Below are 16125 nucleotides of genomic sequence, written 5' to 3' on the forward strand. Positions count from 1 at the left end.
CAGGCCGGCGGGGCCGGGGCCGGGTCCGGGGCCGCCGCCGACCTCTGCCCGGCCGAGGCGCGGCCGCTCCTGCGCGCCCGGGGCCGCCGCCGCCGCCGCCGCCGCCGCCGCCCCCTCAGCGCCGAGCGAGGAATGAGCAGGCGCCTGCCCCGGGCTCTCGGGCCGCGGGGCCGCGGCTCGGCTTCTTCCCACGCCTCGGAGCCGCGGGGGCCGGGCCGCCGAGGCGGGGCGCGGCGGGGTCAGCGGCGGCCGCGTCCGGGCGGCGGGCGGCGGGGTTAGCTCCGGCGGCGGCGGGAGGAGGAGCCGGGCGGGGGCGGCCGCCGCGCCTCCGCTCCCCTCCCCTCCCCTCCCCTCCCCTCCCCCCGCACACGCCGGGGCTTCTCAGTGGCCGCGCGAGGAGGAAGTTCCGCTCCCCGCCAGACCCGTGCGCTAGCAACAGCGGCGGCGGCTGCGAGGGCGCGGGCTGTCGGGGCGCGGATGCCCTTCGCGCCGGCCGTCGGGGGGGCGACGGCGGAACGGAGCCCGGAGCCCGAGCCGGAGCCGGAGCCGGAGCCGGAGCCCGAGCCGGAGCCCGGAGCCGGGGGGGCGGCGTCGGCGGGCGCGGGCGCGGGCGAGCGAGGGCCCCTTCCCGGAGCTGGCCCGGCGCCGCGGCTTCGCCTTCCCGGCGGGGCGGGAGACCTGCCTCCTTCCCTGCTGGCCGCCTGCCGAGGTAAAGGGGTTCTGCGGGCGGAGCACCGGAGGTGGCCGGTGAGGCGCGCGCCGGGGGCGGGAGGCCACCCCGGAGCCCCTCTGCGGGGTGCCGGAATGGAAGAGCCCACCTTGCCTCCCTTCTGCAGCGTGGCTCGCCTCATCCGCCCTTAGGGATGAAGAGGAGACTCGTGGTGACCCGCGGAGGTGCCGACAGCCGGATGGCAGAGGACACACCACGGGACGCACACTAGCGAGCGTGTGGGGGCCACACACGTTTTTGAATGCAATTGGGTGAGCGTGAAAGAGGTGCCCTATTAAAAAGCACAACAGCCCTCTAAGAGGAGCAAAATCGAGTCTCTCCATTTTTGCCACGGTTTTGGAGACTGTTCAATGTACCGTACATGTGACGTAAGATGAGAACTTTTTAAGGTTTTCCGTGCAAGAGCGTAAACGATGACTACCCCGGCCCTGCTGCCCTTATCTGGACGAAGGATACCACCTCTGAACCTGGGACCGCCTTCCTTCCCGCACCACAGGGCTACCTTGAGACTTTCCGAGAAGTTTATCCTCCTCCTTATCCTAAGTGCCTTCATCACCCTGTGTTTTGGAGCATTCTTCTTCCTTCCAGACTCTTCAAAACACAAACGCTTTGATCTGGGTTTGGAAGATGTGTTAATTCCTCACGTAGATGCCAGCAAAGGGGCTAAAAACCCTGGAGTCTTTCTGATCCACGGACCCGATGAACACAGACACAGGTTTGTTTATTTCAGAAGTTTGGGTTTTAGCATTTGGCAGAGCGAGGTATGGTTGATTGCATCAAATCTGCCCCCCCCCTTTTTTTTTTTTTTGGTTTGTTGGTTCGTTTTGCAGTAAAATGTGATTTTCCCTGAATCGTTGATAGAGTAGTTATTTCAGAACTGGTAGAATAATAGAATCAGCGACTGGAAGGGCTTCTAGACCCTCATTTGAGTCCAGGTCCTTTGTTTTATTTAGGAGGAACATTTGTGTTCGGAGATGGTAGGTCTGAAGTGAACAACTGGGAGGTCTGAAAATTTAAAAGAAACGATCACATATGCTGCGCCTTCATTTTTTAAGAATGTGTTGCATTCACTCATAGTGTCACCCTCTGAAATAGACCCAGTGAATCCTGACTGCCCCTAGGAGTTTGTTCTCTCCCAAAGGGCTCTTATCCTCTGGCTTGTAGTTAAAGCTTGGGAGGGAATCTTAGCTTTTTAGGAAGCCAGACTATGGGCAGGATATTCCTGTCCTTTCTCAGCACGCAAAAATACCCCCCCCCCCCCCCCGATTTCTGTTATTTTCAGGGCACCTGTTTTCGTGTTCCATATGGAAATCAGTTCTGTTAAAAATATCACTGAATCTTACAGTCATTTCATTTTGTGTCTTTTAACAAGATTTGGTTATGTTTTTTTAGTTTTTATTTCTTTTTAATATGTGGGTTGCAGTGTGTCATTGTAACTTTTGCAATTTGGTTGATTAAGGGTTCACATTCTTTCAGATCGCCAAATTTGAGGAGAGCTTTTGGGGGAATATAGCCAAATTAGGATAAAATAGGAGCCCTAGTGTGACTGTCTCTTTAAATCATTTTTGCAATTTGTGTCAAAAGAAGAGTTTGGGAAAGTAGTTTATTTTTCCCAAACCTACTTTTTTTTTTTTTTTTGGGCCTGCTAAATTCCTCCTTTTTCCTGTTTCTTAAAATAATTTTTAAGTATGTGAAAAAAAAACCCATACTTAAATTCTGTTTTCAACTGACATTAGTTCTAACTTTTTATCAGTCACGAGGTTTTTGAGAAAGCTTAGGTTCAGATATGAGCCTAAGTTAAATACTTGGGATAATGCGGTGTTGTAATGACAGCTGGTTTTTCCTTTTTCTCAATCTTGTTAATTCATTATTTGCTTCCTGATTCTCTTTTAGCTGAATCTTAAGGAGCAGTTGTTACTTCTAACATTGTTTGAAGCCATTATTTTGTAACCAAATTTGGACTTTTTTTTGCCATCATTTTCAACTTCTATACTCTTTCTCATCAGTTTCTTTTATTTTGCTCTTTGCTCTTTGTGACTTCGAGAAAAATCTGATGTGATCTGTGTAGTATGTTGCTGAAAAATTGATGCCGAAAGTACTGTTTTCCTGGAGAACCTTATTTCCTGTGATTTTTATACAAGTTGTGATAAATATTTGAAAATTAAGGGTGTTTATGACTGGCTTCAGATTTGAGAGCCAGACATTATCTAACTCTGTTATTACACTAATCAGTCATGTATGTACTCAACAGTTTTCTTTACGTTCCAAGTGTGGTCTAAAGGTTAAAAAACATACAGTGTATGGCAACATTCTATTTTAAAAACATTCACCAAAAAAATTCTCAGTTAAGTGTAGTTAAAATTTAAGATTTGGGAAAAAAAGATCTGAATGAGAATATGGGTATGTCCATCTTATTTACATTTAAAAAAAGCCTACTTAAAGTTCTTAAACAAGAATTCTTAAATTTATATAACCTGTGAATGCATATGCTTTGTGCATTGTTATCCAAAACTGTTCAGTTCTTGAGTTCTTGGAGCTTTGGTTCATTATTGAGTTCTAATAGTAAGGAATTGGATGAGTTTTGGATGGCAAGAGCCCAGGTGGCAAATGATATATGAGAAAATTTATTCAAATCTACTTAGTTCCTGAATTTTGGAAAGCAAAGATTCAGAGTGAAGGTTCAGGTGAAGAGGGATCCCGGTATTACTTCAGTACATACTTCTGTGGTTATAGGAGTTTATTTTTGTATTTTCTTGGTAAGTTACTGATTGTTGCTTATCATATCTGAAAGCACAGTCTGTAGCAGTTTCTAACTTGGGCAATGAAATAGGTTTCAAAATAGAAACCATCCAAATAAGTTTAAAATGTGGGACATGAAACATCAAACTAATGTAGAAACATTTGCTTATTTAAAAGTTCAGAAAAAAAGTTGTTCAGAAAGATAATTTAATGTAACTAGTTGGTGCTAAAATCATACCTATTTTGGATATGGTTCAAAAAATCTTAATTTTAAAAATACAGTTGATAATTTATCTTAATTTTGTGTGTGTAGAAGGGTGCAGGGTGAGGAGCCTTAACTTTAATGGCTAAGTAATGGAAAATGAATCATGGCCATTATTTCTTATTCACGGTATTTAAGGGGTACTTGTTGAATTGACTTTTCTTTATTAGTGAGTTAATGTAGTACTGTAGTTTAGGTGCTTAAGTTCTAGAGTCTTGACCCCAAGGATTCATACATACCCTAGTTTGTCACTGGTTAGATGGATGATCTTGAAATTTTTAAACTCTGTGCCTAAGCTGCTTCCCCTGGATGGCGTTGGCTTCTACTTTACGGATTGTTGTATTGAATGAGATGGTACATGCAAAGTGCTCAGTAAAGATTAGCAATTACTATAGTTTTAATTGACTTATTTAAATTTTGAGACTACTTTAAATACTGTACCTGTTTCCGAAAAGTTAGGTCCAGATTAATATTTTACTTTTTTATTTTTATTTTTTTAATAAATTTATTTTTTATTGGTGTTCAATTTACCAACATACAGGATAACACCCAGTTAATATTTTAAAAAGTATACCTGAACCTTGTTGTCTAAAGGTACATTTTCTAACCAAAGTAGTTAGCAGCAAATGTGTATTACAGGTCTACTGTGTGTCAGGCCCTGCTTTCATTGGAGCTTCCCAAGTGGGGGGGGGGGGGGAAGGTGATGGGCATTAAATAAATAGATTAATTTTCAAAGTGTGATAAGTGTCATGAAGTTGTACTCAGTGCTGTCAGAGCACATCATGGTGTGATTTATCCTGTGGATTGGAGTTGAGGGGCAGGCAGTGGGGATAGGGAAAGCTTCACTGAGGAAGCAATGAATGGCTCAGAGACTTCTAACAAGTGGATCCCTAAGTGAAGTAGAGAGATGGGGAAAAAGTGGGTCAATGCAGAGGACACCACATGTGTGAGAGAACCCTAAGAAAAAAGCCTGGCATCACTGAGGATCTGAGAAATGTTTAGTAATGGCTGGTGTAGAGATTTAGCAGAGTGGGGTGAGGTGAGGAGACTACGTGAGAGGTCAGATTTGGCCTCCTTGTTGTTCGAGGAAAAGTAGAAGTTAGTTGCCAGCCTTCATGTATCAGGAGACATCTCCTGATGTCACGTGAAAGTCTGGATTTCTGATTTCTCTTGAAAAAATCGGGAGACTCTGGCAACACCCAAGTGTGTATTTTCAGATGGCAACCCTGAGCTGGATCTGGGCAGCAGCACTCCCTCTAGAGGGGCATGTGCTCTTCATTTTATGCTGCTCAGCTAAACTGCCAGATAAGTACATCTAATGAATCAGCATTTCACCTGGTGATTGTTGAGTTGGGAATCCATGGGTGGGATCTTGGAGAGTCTGTACTTAAGTATTTTGGTCTTTATCCTGAGAACTATGGAAAGTCACTGAAGGGTTTTCACTAAAGCGAGGCAGTGACATAATCATTTTTTAAAGATTGAAGTAATCACCATGGTTGCATTGGAAACCCTGGATTGGAGAGGAGCAGGAGGAAATGTGAAATTAGGCAAGTCTAGGTCACAGTGCACATTAGCTTAGACCACGTGGTGATCATGGAGAAGGAGAGAAATGAGTGGAGAAAAGCTGTTGATTCAAGAGATGTTAAAGTGTTAAGTTTCACAGAAATTGATAGTTAATTGAATACAGGGGCTAGGGAGGAGCAGGAGGGAGTCCACGGTAACTCCCAGTTTCTGGGTGGCATGGCTACGGATTACTAGGAATTACATACCGTACAGAATTAATATTTCAATTTATATAATTGATATTACGTGAATTTAAGATAAAGTATTTTCATGAGAAGACCTGTATGTTCCCTTCCATTAAGTGGCTTACAAATAATCCATGGTTTCAGGTGGTAATAATGTAAAGTGCATGGTTTAATATTGATGACCTTCATCTTTAACATCTGTGATTTCAAAGTGACCAAAATAGGTATTGGTTATAAAACCCATTAATGTTGTTATAAATATATGCTGATATACCTAGAGTATCATGTTCACAATTTGTGTACATCATAGACTTACCTATCTAATTAAAATTTTTCTTAGGGATTTTTCACTTTTGAAACTGGCATTTTAGATAATGGTGGGGTTATATAAATGCGCTTTGTGGTTTTGTTTTTTAAATATTTATTTGAATTGCCAATAAGTTTCATCCTCTAGTCATGATTTTGTTCGTATGAATTGAATGTTAGAAGATATGTTAACTTCTGATGGTTTCCTCAAACAGAAAGAACAAGCTTTGGAGTTAGGAGGACCTAAAATTGCATCTTGGTTTTTTACTAACTAGCTGTGAGACATGGTACTGGACTTAATCACTCTAAACCTGTGCTGGCCAGTGGGTTAGTCACTAATGATATGTCCCTTTTGAACTTGAAATGTGTCTAGTCCAGATTGCAGTGTGCTTTAGTGAGTTTTTCAAGATTTTCATGTGATTTGCATTTTTTGCTTGATTCAGTTTGCTTTTTATTGGAAAGTAGAGATTTAAAATCTCACTGTTGTCATTCTGATTTTAATATCCTTATCTCATCCCTCTTGATGCCTTTTTTTTTGCCTTTAGCCCGTTGTTAGGGCATTCTGCTCCTGTTAGGGGGGAGTAACATCGTTTTATCCTCTTAAGTCTGCTGGACTTTTCCCTTGTATTTTCCATCTTTGGCTCATGGTTGTTTTCCCACTTCCCTTTATTCAGATGTGAATAAAGTAATGTCCGTTGATACTTGATACTTATCAACAGTCTGATGTCCATATCTTTATTGTGTGTGTATATATGCATATATACTTTGTCTACTTTTATTAAGTGAATACCCTTGTCATCTCTGTAATTTCCTCTATTCTGCTGTGACAGTAGCATCTTTAGTCCTTGCAACCCTTTGGTGCTAGAGTACATTTTCGTGTAATTCCTAAATTCAGAGCATAGTTAGCTTCATGGACAGCTACTGAGATTCTTCTTGTCCCCTACCACCTAGAGAACAATTTTTCATCCTGTTTCCCACGCACTTTCCCCATCCTCCAGGAGTTGCTCTCTGAACCTAACGGGTCAGATAGATAAAGTTAAGAATTGGGAAGAGACGGTGGGGACAGGCAAGTTGAACAGTGGGTGCTCTGACTGTGTGGAGGTCTCTAGTCCGTTTTCCCATTTGGGACAGACCCTTAGTCTCTGAGATCAGTTACATTGGGGTAGGGTAGCAGTTTGGGTATTTTTTGTTGCACAAGGTAAGGCTTGATTCTGTACAATCAGTATGGTTATCAGTAAAGAATTCTTCCATATTCTAACGTGATGGCTCTTATTTCTTTGCTAACCTGAGTTTTTATCATGTTGTGCATCTTTCGTAAGTATTGATAGTGATTTGGAAGAGGTTGTATTTTGGCACTGTTCACCAGATGGCATTTTGTATATTCTTATTTAAAGTCTCATTTTGATCCTAGGCCAAGTGACAGAGACCTCACTTCTATTAGTTCAGCATTATAAAATCACTGATTATGTCAGTATATCTTTAATTCTTCTCAGAAACGAATAAAGTACTAGAATGATATGGTTAAAATGCAGAATGCATTTGTATGCATGTATAAATTCTGATTTCCATGTTCGTCAGTGAGTGTTGGAAATTTGAGGAGATGACATACTGTATGGTGCTCCAGAAATTGAATGTTAATATGTTAACATATTTATTGGATTAAGTTAAATGTTTTGAGGAAATCAGGTTTGTTCAAGCATTACTTTATTTGCTTTAAAAGCTATAATGGCCTTTCCAGAATTTCTCTTGCGTTTTATAAGAAGCGTTCCAGGGCTCTGAAATGTTTCTGTACTCTTATTAATATTTTTGGATTTTCTTATTTTAAAGGATCAAACATACAATCTAAGAATATTACTTCCAAATTATTAACATTGTCTTATGTAGGTCATGTAGTCTCTGTAACATGTAGTCTGAAATTAGATTTTATTTTTATCAGCATTATTTATTGTAATTCTGTGCTTCAGTTACTTTGAGTGATTTGCATTTAATCTTATTTCCTAATAGTATTTTCTGATCTACAGGGTTCTTGTTAATATTAATTTATCCATTACAGCTGAGATTGCCCAAATCCACTTACGGGTTTATTCCCTTGACTTCCCCTGCCTGTAGGTAGTGTTTTTTTCCCCATGTACTTTATCTTTCATGTGTATGTGATTGTAGTTTTAGTGTCTTTGCTTACTTCTCTGTCTCTCCTAAAAGAGCATGAGCTCCTTGAGGGCAAATGACTGTCTTTTATCTTTATATGTCCAATGCTTAAAGTACATTTGGTCCTTAATGCAAGTATATACCTGTTGAATAAATGATGTGCATAGCAAGGTGACAAATTCCATAAAGGAAGGTATAAACAAAACACAAGGAAGAATTAAGAGGTAAGATGCTAAAGTAGGAGGAATGATGTCTTAAAGTGAGAAGTGTAAGTCTTTAATAAAGGCCCTTTATTAAAAATAATTTTTAAAGTGAGGGTGTAATTCTTTTTGGCCTTGTCTATAACATACTTATTCCTGTACATGTATCTAAGTTGAATTTCCCCTTCTTTAGGAAAAGAAGAAAACAGTAGCATGTGATACATGTTTTTGCACATTTAACCTTTAGTCTTCATGTCGTCAGACTTGTAAGTTAGGTATTAGTAACAGTTTTTACAAATATAACTATAAAATTTATATCATGCTGAAAGTTGGCACCTCAGAAATGAAATATCTCCAGTAGTCCCCCACAACCGCGGTTTCACTTTTCTAGGTCAGTTACCTGTGGTCAGCCACACTCTAGAAGCAGATGATCCTCCTCCTGAGGAGGTCAGTAGCAGCCTAACGCTAGGTCACAGTGCCTACATTTGCCTCTCATCGTGTAGGGATTTTATCATCACACATCATTATCATCATAAGAAGAGAGAGTGCAGTACAATAAGGTGTTTTGAGAAAGAGAGGGAGACCACATTCGTATAATGTTTATTACAGTATATTGTAATTATGAGTTATTAATCTCTTACTGTGTCTCATTTATAGATTAAACTTCATCATAGGTATGCTTGGGGAAAAAATGGCATATATAGAGTTTGTTACTATCTGGGGTTTCAGGCATCCTTTTAGGGGTCTTGGAACTTACCCCACAGAGAAGGATGGCTCCTGTTTTTGAAATCAGTAGTACATGTAAACGTTAATTGATTAACGGGGCAAATGTTCTGTTTACTGTTGTTTGAAAATTATTACAAAAATTAGCTTATGGTTCGGGCCGATGCTACATGTTAATTGGCTAGGACAGTCGTTTGCTGTTTTTATTGTTCATTATTGTGCACATTCTGTCAGAAAAGTTTGTTTTGATTGCCATTGAACCTTTGCTGGAACTTTATCCTTTTAGAACATGACTATAATGAAGAATGCACTGGAGATTTATTTACAAATTAGGTTTATAAGAAAAATCTCCTTCAGAGGGCATTCATTTCAGTGTCCTATCTTGGAATTTGTGTAGTCCAGAAGGAGGACATTGCATATTTAAAAGCACATCAGGCTCAGCGTTAAGAGATGGAGGCTCTAGTTTCAGTGTTGTCCTTTCTTGCTTGAGTATATTTAGATAAGCTGTTTAACTTCCCTGTGTCTTACTTATGAAGTGAGGGAATTGATTGACTCTTTAAAGATTCCTTCTAGCTCATACATATGAAATACTAATAATTTCATGAAGTAGGGAACTGAAGAATGTGTAGTAATTTATTTGACGATATCACAAATACAGTGAAAGCAAAATGTATTTCAAGTGGGAATTAGTGGCATTTTTATGTATAAAAATTAAGGTTAAAAACCATTTCATATGTGACTATAATTCATTTATATAATATTATGATTATATAATAAAATTTATACCAATTTTAGAGGTATAAATGAATGAAATGCTGTTCTACACATTCTTGATTCTCCCAAACTTGAAAGTATAATTTATTGAACATTTTTTGGGAACATTTTATATGCTGGCCTGAATTAAGGAAATAGGTGTAGTTACAAAAATATTTCCAGGTGTCATGTTTGAGCCCAGTTAACAATTCCATCTCTTAATTTGTTGTCTAAGTCTTTAGGATAGATGCTGTGGAAGACCACAAGTCTCTGAGTAATTAAGTTCAGGCCTCAGACCTGTGAAGGCTCTTATTACTCTTGGTACAAAATTTTCTTTGATTTCCTAACCTTAATATTGAGAGATGCCGTTGAAAGTGTTTTTTTTTTTTTTTCTTTCTTTTTTTTTTTTTTTTATTCCCAGTATCCTTAACAAGAAATTTAGGGACAAGTTATATAATGAGCTAAAGAAACGAAAACAAGAAACAAAAGGATATGAAGTAATCTGGAGACTACGAAGAACAATGTGTATATCATTTTTCCTTTTAAATTTTTGACATTTACATATTTATAAAATCAACTTCTGTCACTTAATGCAGATCTCTTTATCTCTTCTTAGTGGTAATGATGTTACCATTAAAGGATATTGGTCACGTTCATTTATTCAGCAAGAGTTTTTGAGTATTTATTATGTGCTAAGCATGATACTAAGTATTGGGGATTATAGAAGATTAATTTTGATGTGAACACTACTGAAAAATTTAAATCTTAGGTTCAGATCTTAACATCATTATTAAAGTATATGCTATCATCTTTGAAGTCAGATTCTGTGGGTCCTAGAGATATCTTTTCACCCAGAGGCATAGTGTGTACATTCAGGTCGTTGGCATTTTTTGAGAGTTCAGATAGGTTATCGTCTTAATCTTCCCTCCTCTCTTTTTCTAGTTCATTTATGTCATTAGTTTATGCATTTCTGGAATATGGGCTGTGTTATCTGGAAATAAGGTGCGATGTTCTATAGCTTTTTTTCAGTCGGGAACTAGATCCTAGCATCTGAAAAAATATGCCAACCAGTTAAGATCTGGCACAATTGTATGTATTTATGTATTTGTGTGTATAGCTACATATGGTTATATTTGTAAGTTTATTTGTAAAGTTATATGTGCATACGTGACCTCCTAAATCACGTGGCAGTAAGGTGGCATCTGGTACAAGGTTTCTATCTGGTATGTCACGTGGCAGTAAGGTGGCATCTGGTACAAGGTTTCTATCTGGTATGTATCTGTTATGCATAAAATAATAAATGTGAATAATTTTTCTTTTAATTAGTGATGTCATCAATAAACATTTACCTTTTCACGATTTTTCCCCTGTACTTAAAAAGTAGAGTACTTAAAAAGATTGGTAATACCTCAAGTACAGTGAACATTGAGCAGCTGGCTCCTCTTGTACTTAAATGCTGTTTGGAAGTCTAAATTAATAGAATTTTTGTGAAGAACAATTTGGTTGTATCAGCTAATTTAAAGTGCATATTCTTTGATTCAGCACTTCTAAGAACTTGGGAAATCTTCACATCACTACATACAGAAATGTTCTAGAATGTCCCCTCAAGCTATAACATGACATATTTAAATGATCTAAGTGTCTGTCAACAGGGGGTTATTTTAAATAAATGATAATATATCCCAGTATGTGCATAGCTCTTTTTTTTTTTAAACCCCTACCCTCCATTGATCTTTCTGGTTATTCCCCAAAGCACCACACTGTTTTAATTTCATAGTTTTATAATAGTATGTTTTGATATCTAGCATAGGTTCTCTATCATTTTTTTAAAAGCGTTATAAGCATACATAAAAGTCTTAACATAATATTAATGTCACTGTACCTGCTATTTAAAATAACAATTTCCTGTTTTAGCTGAAAATTACCCTTCTTGAGGCAAACTTCTAGCCTGAATTTGACATTGTCTTTCTCAAGTACATGATTTTATACTTCTACGATGGATATATTGATAAAATTATCTATATAAATAAATATAAATACATAATCATAATATATATTGTTTTGCATGTTCTTAAACATTATATATGTCATTCTGCAAGCTTTTCTTTTTGCTCAACCTTTTTAAAACAATATAATGTATGTTGATATATTGGGCTGTGGTTCAATTATTTTATTCACTTAGTCCATTTTATGACTTATGATAGTCCATTTTTCTCCACGGTAAAAACTTAATAGAACTACTGAGGTGTATCATGGACTCAAATTTTTTTTGCTAAATTGTCTGTAGAGTGGTTGTACCAGTTTGCATTCCTACCTGCATCTTTATAAGTCATGGTATTGTTAGACTTTGAACATCTTTACCAATCTGATGCTAATTTTAGTTTTTATTTCCCTGATTACTAGTGAGGTGGAACTTTTTTAACATTGGTTGTTTGAGTTTCCAAATCTTTGAGTTGCTTGTTCACATTTTTTTTGCCAATTTTTCTTTTGGGTTTTTCTCCTTTTTCTTGTTGGCATGAATTTTATATTTTGAGTGAATTCTTTGTTAGTTATATGCATTACACATACATATGCATTCACATACTTCTCAAAATGGATGCCTTATTTTTATACTTTGTTTATGGTTTCTTTAATGTTACAGAAGCTTAAAATTTTAATGTAATTGAAGTTGTTAATATTTTCTCTTCATGGTTTTGCTTTTTGAATTTTGCTTAGGGAATGCTTTTAAACCTAGAAGTTATAGTGACCTGTATTCTCAATTCTGGCAGCTTTTAAGTTTTGTTCTTCACATCTAGATTTAACCTACCTGGTTTTGATTTTTGTATGTGATGAGGTAGGGATTGAGTTTATAGTTTTCTCTATGTGTGTCCAGTTTTCCTTGTGCTACTTACTGAAATATGTCCTTTGCTATAGATTTGTAATGCTGTTTCTTCCATGAAACAGTTTTTTCATATTTTCATAAGTTTGTTTCTGGGTTTCTGTCCTTCTGTGTATTTCTTTTGGATTAGCATGGAGTGCTGTTTTATTATTAAGTGTAATATGAATGTAGTTTTACATAAATCTTAATGCTTTTTCTGCATCTATTGAGAGGATCATAGTCTTGTTTTTTCTCTTGTTGATATGATCAATCACGTTGATTGCTTTACGAGTGTTGAACCAGCCTTGCATCCCGGGGATAAATCCCACTTGGTCATGGTGAATAATCTTCTTAATGTACTGTTGGATCCTATTGGCTAGTATCTTGTTGAGAATTTTTGCATCTGTGTTCATCAGGGAGATTGGTGTGTAATTCTCCCTTTTAGTGGGGTCTTCATCTGGTTTTGGAATTAAGGTGATGCTGGCCTCATAAAGCGAGTTTGGAAGTATTCCGTCCCTTTGTATCTTTCAGCACAGCTTTAGTAGAATAGGTATTGTTTCTTCTTTAAACGTTTGATAGAATTCCCCTGGGAAGCCATCTGGCCCTGGACTTTTGTGTCTTGAGAGGTTTTTGGTGACTGCTTCAATTTCCTCCCTGGTTATTGATTGGCCTGTTCAGGTTTTCTAGTTCTTCCTGTTCCAGGTTTGGTAGTTTGTGGTTTTCCAGAAATGCGTCCATTTCTTCTAGATTGCCTAATTTATTGGCATATAGCTGCTCATAATATGTTTTTAAAATTGTGTATATTTCCTTGCTATTGGTAGTGATCTCTCCTCTTTCATTCATTATTTTATTAATTTGGATCTTTTTTATTTTTAATAAGGCTGGGCTAATGGTTGTTTATCTATCTCATTAATTCTTTCAAAGAACCAACTCCTGGTTTTGTTGATCTGTTCTACAGTTCCTCTGGTCTCTGTTTCATTGAGTTCTGCTCGAATCTTCATTATCTCTCTTCTTCGACTTGGTGTAGGTTTTATTTGCTGTTCTTTCTCCAGTTCCTTTAGGTGCGAGGTTTGCTTGTGTATTTGAGTTTTTTTCCAGTTTTTTGACGGATGCTTGTATTGCAATGTGTTTGCCTCTTAGGACTGTTTTTGCCATATCCCAAGGATTTTGAACAGTTGCATCTTCATTTTCATTAGTTTCCATTAATCTTTTTAATTCTTCTCTAATTTCCTGGTTGACCCATTCATCTTTTAGCAGGGTAATTCGTTTTTAATTTTGATGAAGCCCAATTTTCTTTTGTTGCCCATTCAACAAATGTGCCATATTTAAGAATTTATTATTAAATCAAGGTCATGAAGATTTACTTAAGACTTTTATGATCTTTTATATTTAGGTTGTGGATCCATTTTGAGTTTTGATGTATGCTGTGAGAAAGGGGTCCACCTTCATTATTTTGCGTGTGGCTCTGTAGTTGTCCCTGTGCCGTTTGTTGAGGAAACTTTTTCCCCCATCGAATAGGATTGGAACCCTCTTGAAAATTAATTGGTTGTACTAGTATGAGTCTATTTCTTGACACTCAGTTGTGTTCCTTTCATGTGTATGTTTGTCCTTATGCCTGTACCACACTTGTTCTTTTTTTTTTTTTTGAAATTACGTAGCTTATACCCATTTAGTTCCAGATTATCATAAAAAAATAAATCATTATTTAATATACAAAAAATCAAATAATGGATTTTGTACTGGCATCAGTCATAGGCATAAAAGACCACACATTGATGCATATTTTAGAGAGAATGGGGATGAAGGAAAAAGAGAGCGAGCAGTCAGAATAAAAAAGATGCAAATGGGAGGAGAGACATTATTTTAAATAGTTATCTCATGATTCAGCACCACTGGATTTGCACACACTTCACATGCAGTAGAATATAATACAACATGATCTCAAAAATTCATTCAGAGATAGGAATCCATGACCTAGAATAGTACCACACTGTTTTGGTTACTGAAAGTTTCAAGTTTTGAAATTGGGAATGTGAGTGTTCCAAACAATGTTATTCTTTTTCAGGATTGTTTTCTCTAGTTGGGGCCACTTGCAATTCCTTACAAAACTGAGGATCAGCTTTTCAATTTCTGCAAAAGTAGCTGTTGGAATTTTGTTAGGTATTTGTTGAATCTGTAGATTGCTTAGGGCAGTATTATCATTTAACAATAATAAGTCTTTTAATCCATGATCATAATATATCTTTTCATTATTTGTCTCCTTCCATTTCTTTCAGCAATATTTGTAATTTTCAGTGCATAAGTATTTCACCTCTTTAATAAAATTTATTCCTAAGTACTTAATTCTTTTGTATGCTATTATGAATGAAATTGTTTTCTTAATTTCTTTTGGATTTTTCATTTGTAATGTATAGAAACATAACTGATTTTTGTGTGTTGAGCTTGTGCTCTCACTTTTACCAAGTTCCCTTATCTCCAGTAGTCATTTTGTGGATTCTTGGGAGTTTTCTATATACATAGGATATCAGGGTCATGCTGGCTTCATGGAATGAGTTAAGAAGTGTTCTTATCTCTTCTATTTTTAGGAAGAGTTTGAGGAGGATTGGTGTTTAATTCTTTAAATATGGTAGAATTCACTTGTGAAACCTTCTGGTCTTGGGCCTTTCTTTGTTGGGAGGTTTTTGATTCCTGATTCCAGATTCTTATCCTGTTACAGGTCTTCTTGAGTCACCTTTTGTAGTTTGTATGTTTCTAGGAATGTGTCCAGTTCATCTAGATTTCCTAATTTGGTTGTGTACACTTGTTTATAGCACTGTATTTTAATCTTTTTTATTTCTGTAAGGTCAGCAGTAATGTTTCTATTTTTATTTGGTGAATTATTTATATCATCTCTGTTCTAGTCATCATTGAAAGTTGAGTTTGGAAGTCTCCAACTAGTATTGTAAGGTTGTCTGTTTCTTCCTTCAGTCCTATCAATGCTTGCTTCATATGCATTGGGGTTCTGTTGTTTGGTATTTATAATAATTATATATATATGTTTATAATTGCTACATCTTTGACATCCATTAAGTATTTTAAAATTAGGTTATCAATATCCTATCCTTCTGCTTTCCAGTCTCCCTTTAGTACTGCTTATTGGCTGAACCTAGTTAGGAATCCAGTTGATAAAAGAGAGATAATTTGCAGATCAAGCCCCAGCATCATGAAGGAAGTGTAGAAGAGTGGATTTGGAATTGAAGAATTGGGTTTGCTCACTGGTGCTATCTATAGCTTCCTTGTTTTTAGTGTATGGACTTTAATTAGGTCCATATGAGCAGTCAGAGAAGCTGTCTATGAGGGGCCTCTTTTTTGTAGAATTGGAGTTGAATAGCCAGTAGTTCACCTTAGGCAAAATGGATCCTCTTTGGGATGGTCCTTTTCTGTGGAGGACCATGTAGCCTCCCTCAGGTGATGGTTTTGAACTGGGCAGATGAGATCAGAAGCACCTCTTCACAGGAGTGACTGAGGGAGGCCCTTTTACTTCAACGCTGGAAGTTGTAGCAATTGGCAACTCAGGCATGTGAATAGCTTTGCAGGAGAGGAGGCTATATAGGTTAGTGCCTTGCCAAATGCCACGTCTCGTCCCAGATTCCTGAAAGTACTTTGTATATCAGTGAGTAATA

General features: G+C 37.9%; 1 protein-coding gene across 7 annotated transcripts in view; it reads left to right on the plus strand.

Annotated features, from left to right (window-relative positions):
* Positions 1-714: 714 nt before the first annotated feature.
* MAN1A2 (mannosidase alpha class 1A member 2) overlaps positions 715-16125 on the plus strand; it is a 213141-nt gene continuing 197730 nt past the window's right edge. For 4 of the 7 annotated variants that reach the window (XR_003139521.3, XM_025453390.3, XM_035700390.2 and 1 more), the window contains exon 1: positions 715-1445. Coding sequence is in view for 5 of the 7 variants with exons in the window: in XM_025453390.3 (XP_025309175.1) it covers positions 1144-1445 (302 nt within the window). In the remaining 2 variants the exon portion in view is untranslated. The remainder of the gene's footprint in view (positions 1446-16125) is intronic. The other 3 variants (XR_003139522.3, XM_025453391.3, XM_025453389.3) reach the window with 2 other exon arrangements.

Source organism: Canis lupus, chromosome 17 (genome assembly GCF_003254725.2).
Source record: "Canis lupus dingo isolate Sandy chromosome 17, ASM325472v2, whole genome shotgun sequence".
Classification (NCBI taxonomy): Eukaryota; Metazoa; Chordata; class Mammalia; order Carnivora; family Canidae; genus Canis; species Canis lupus.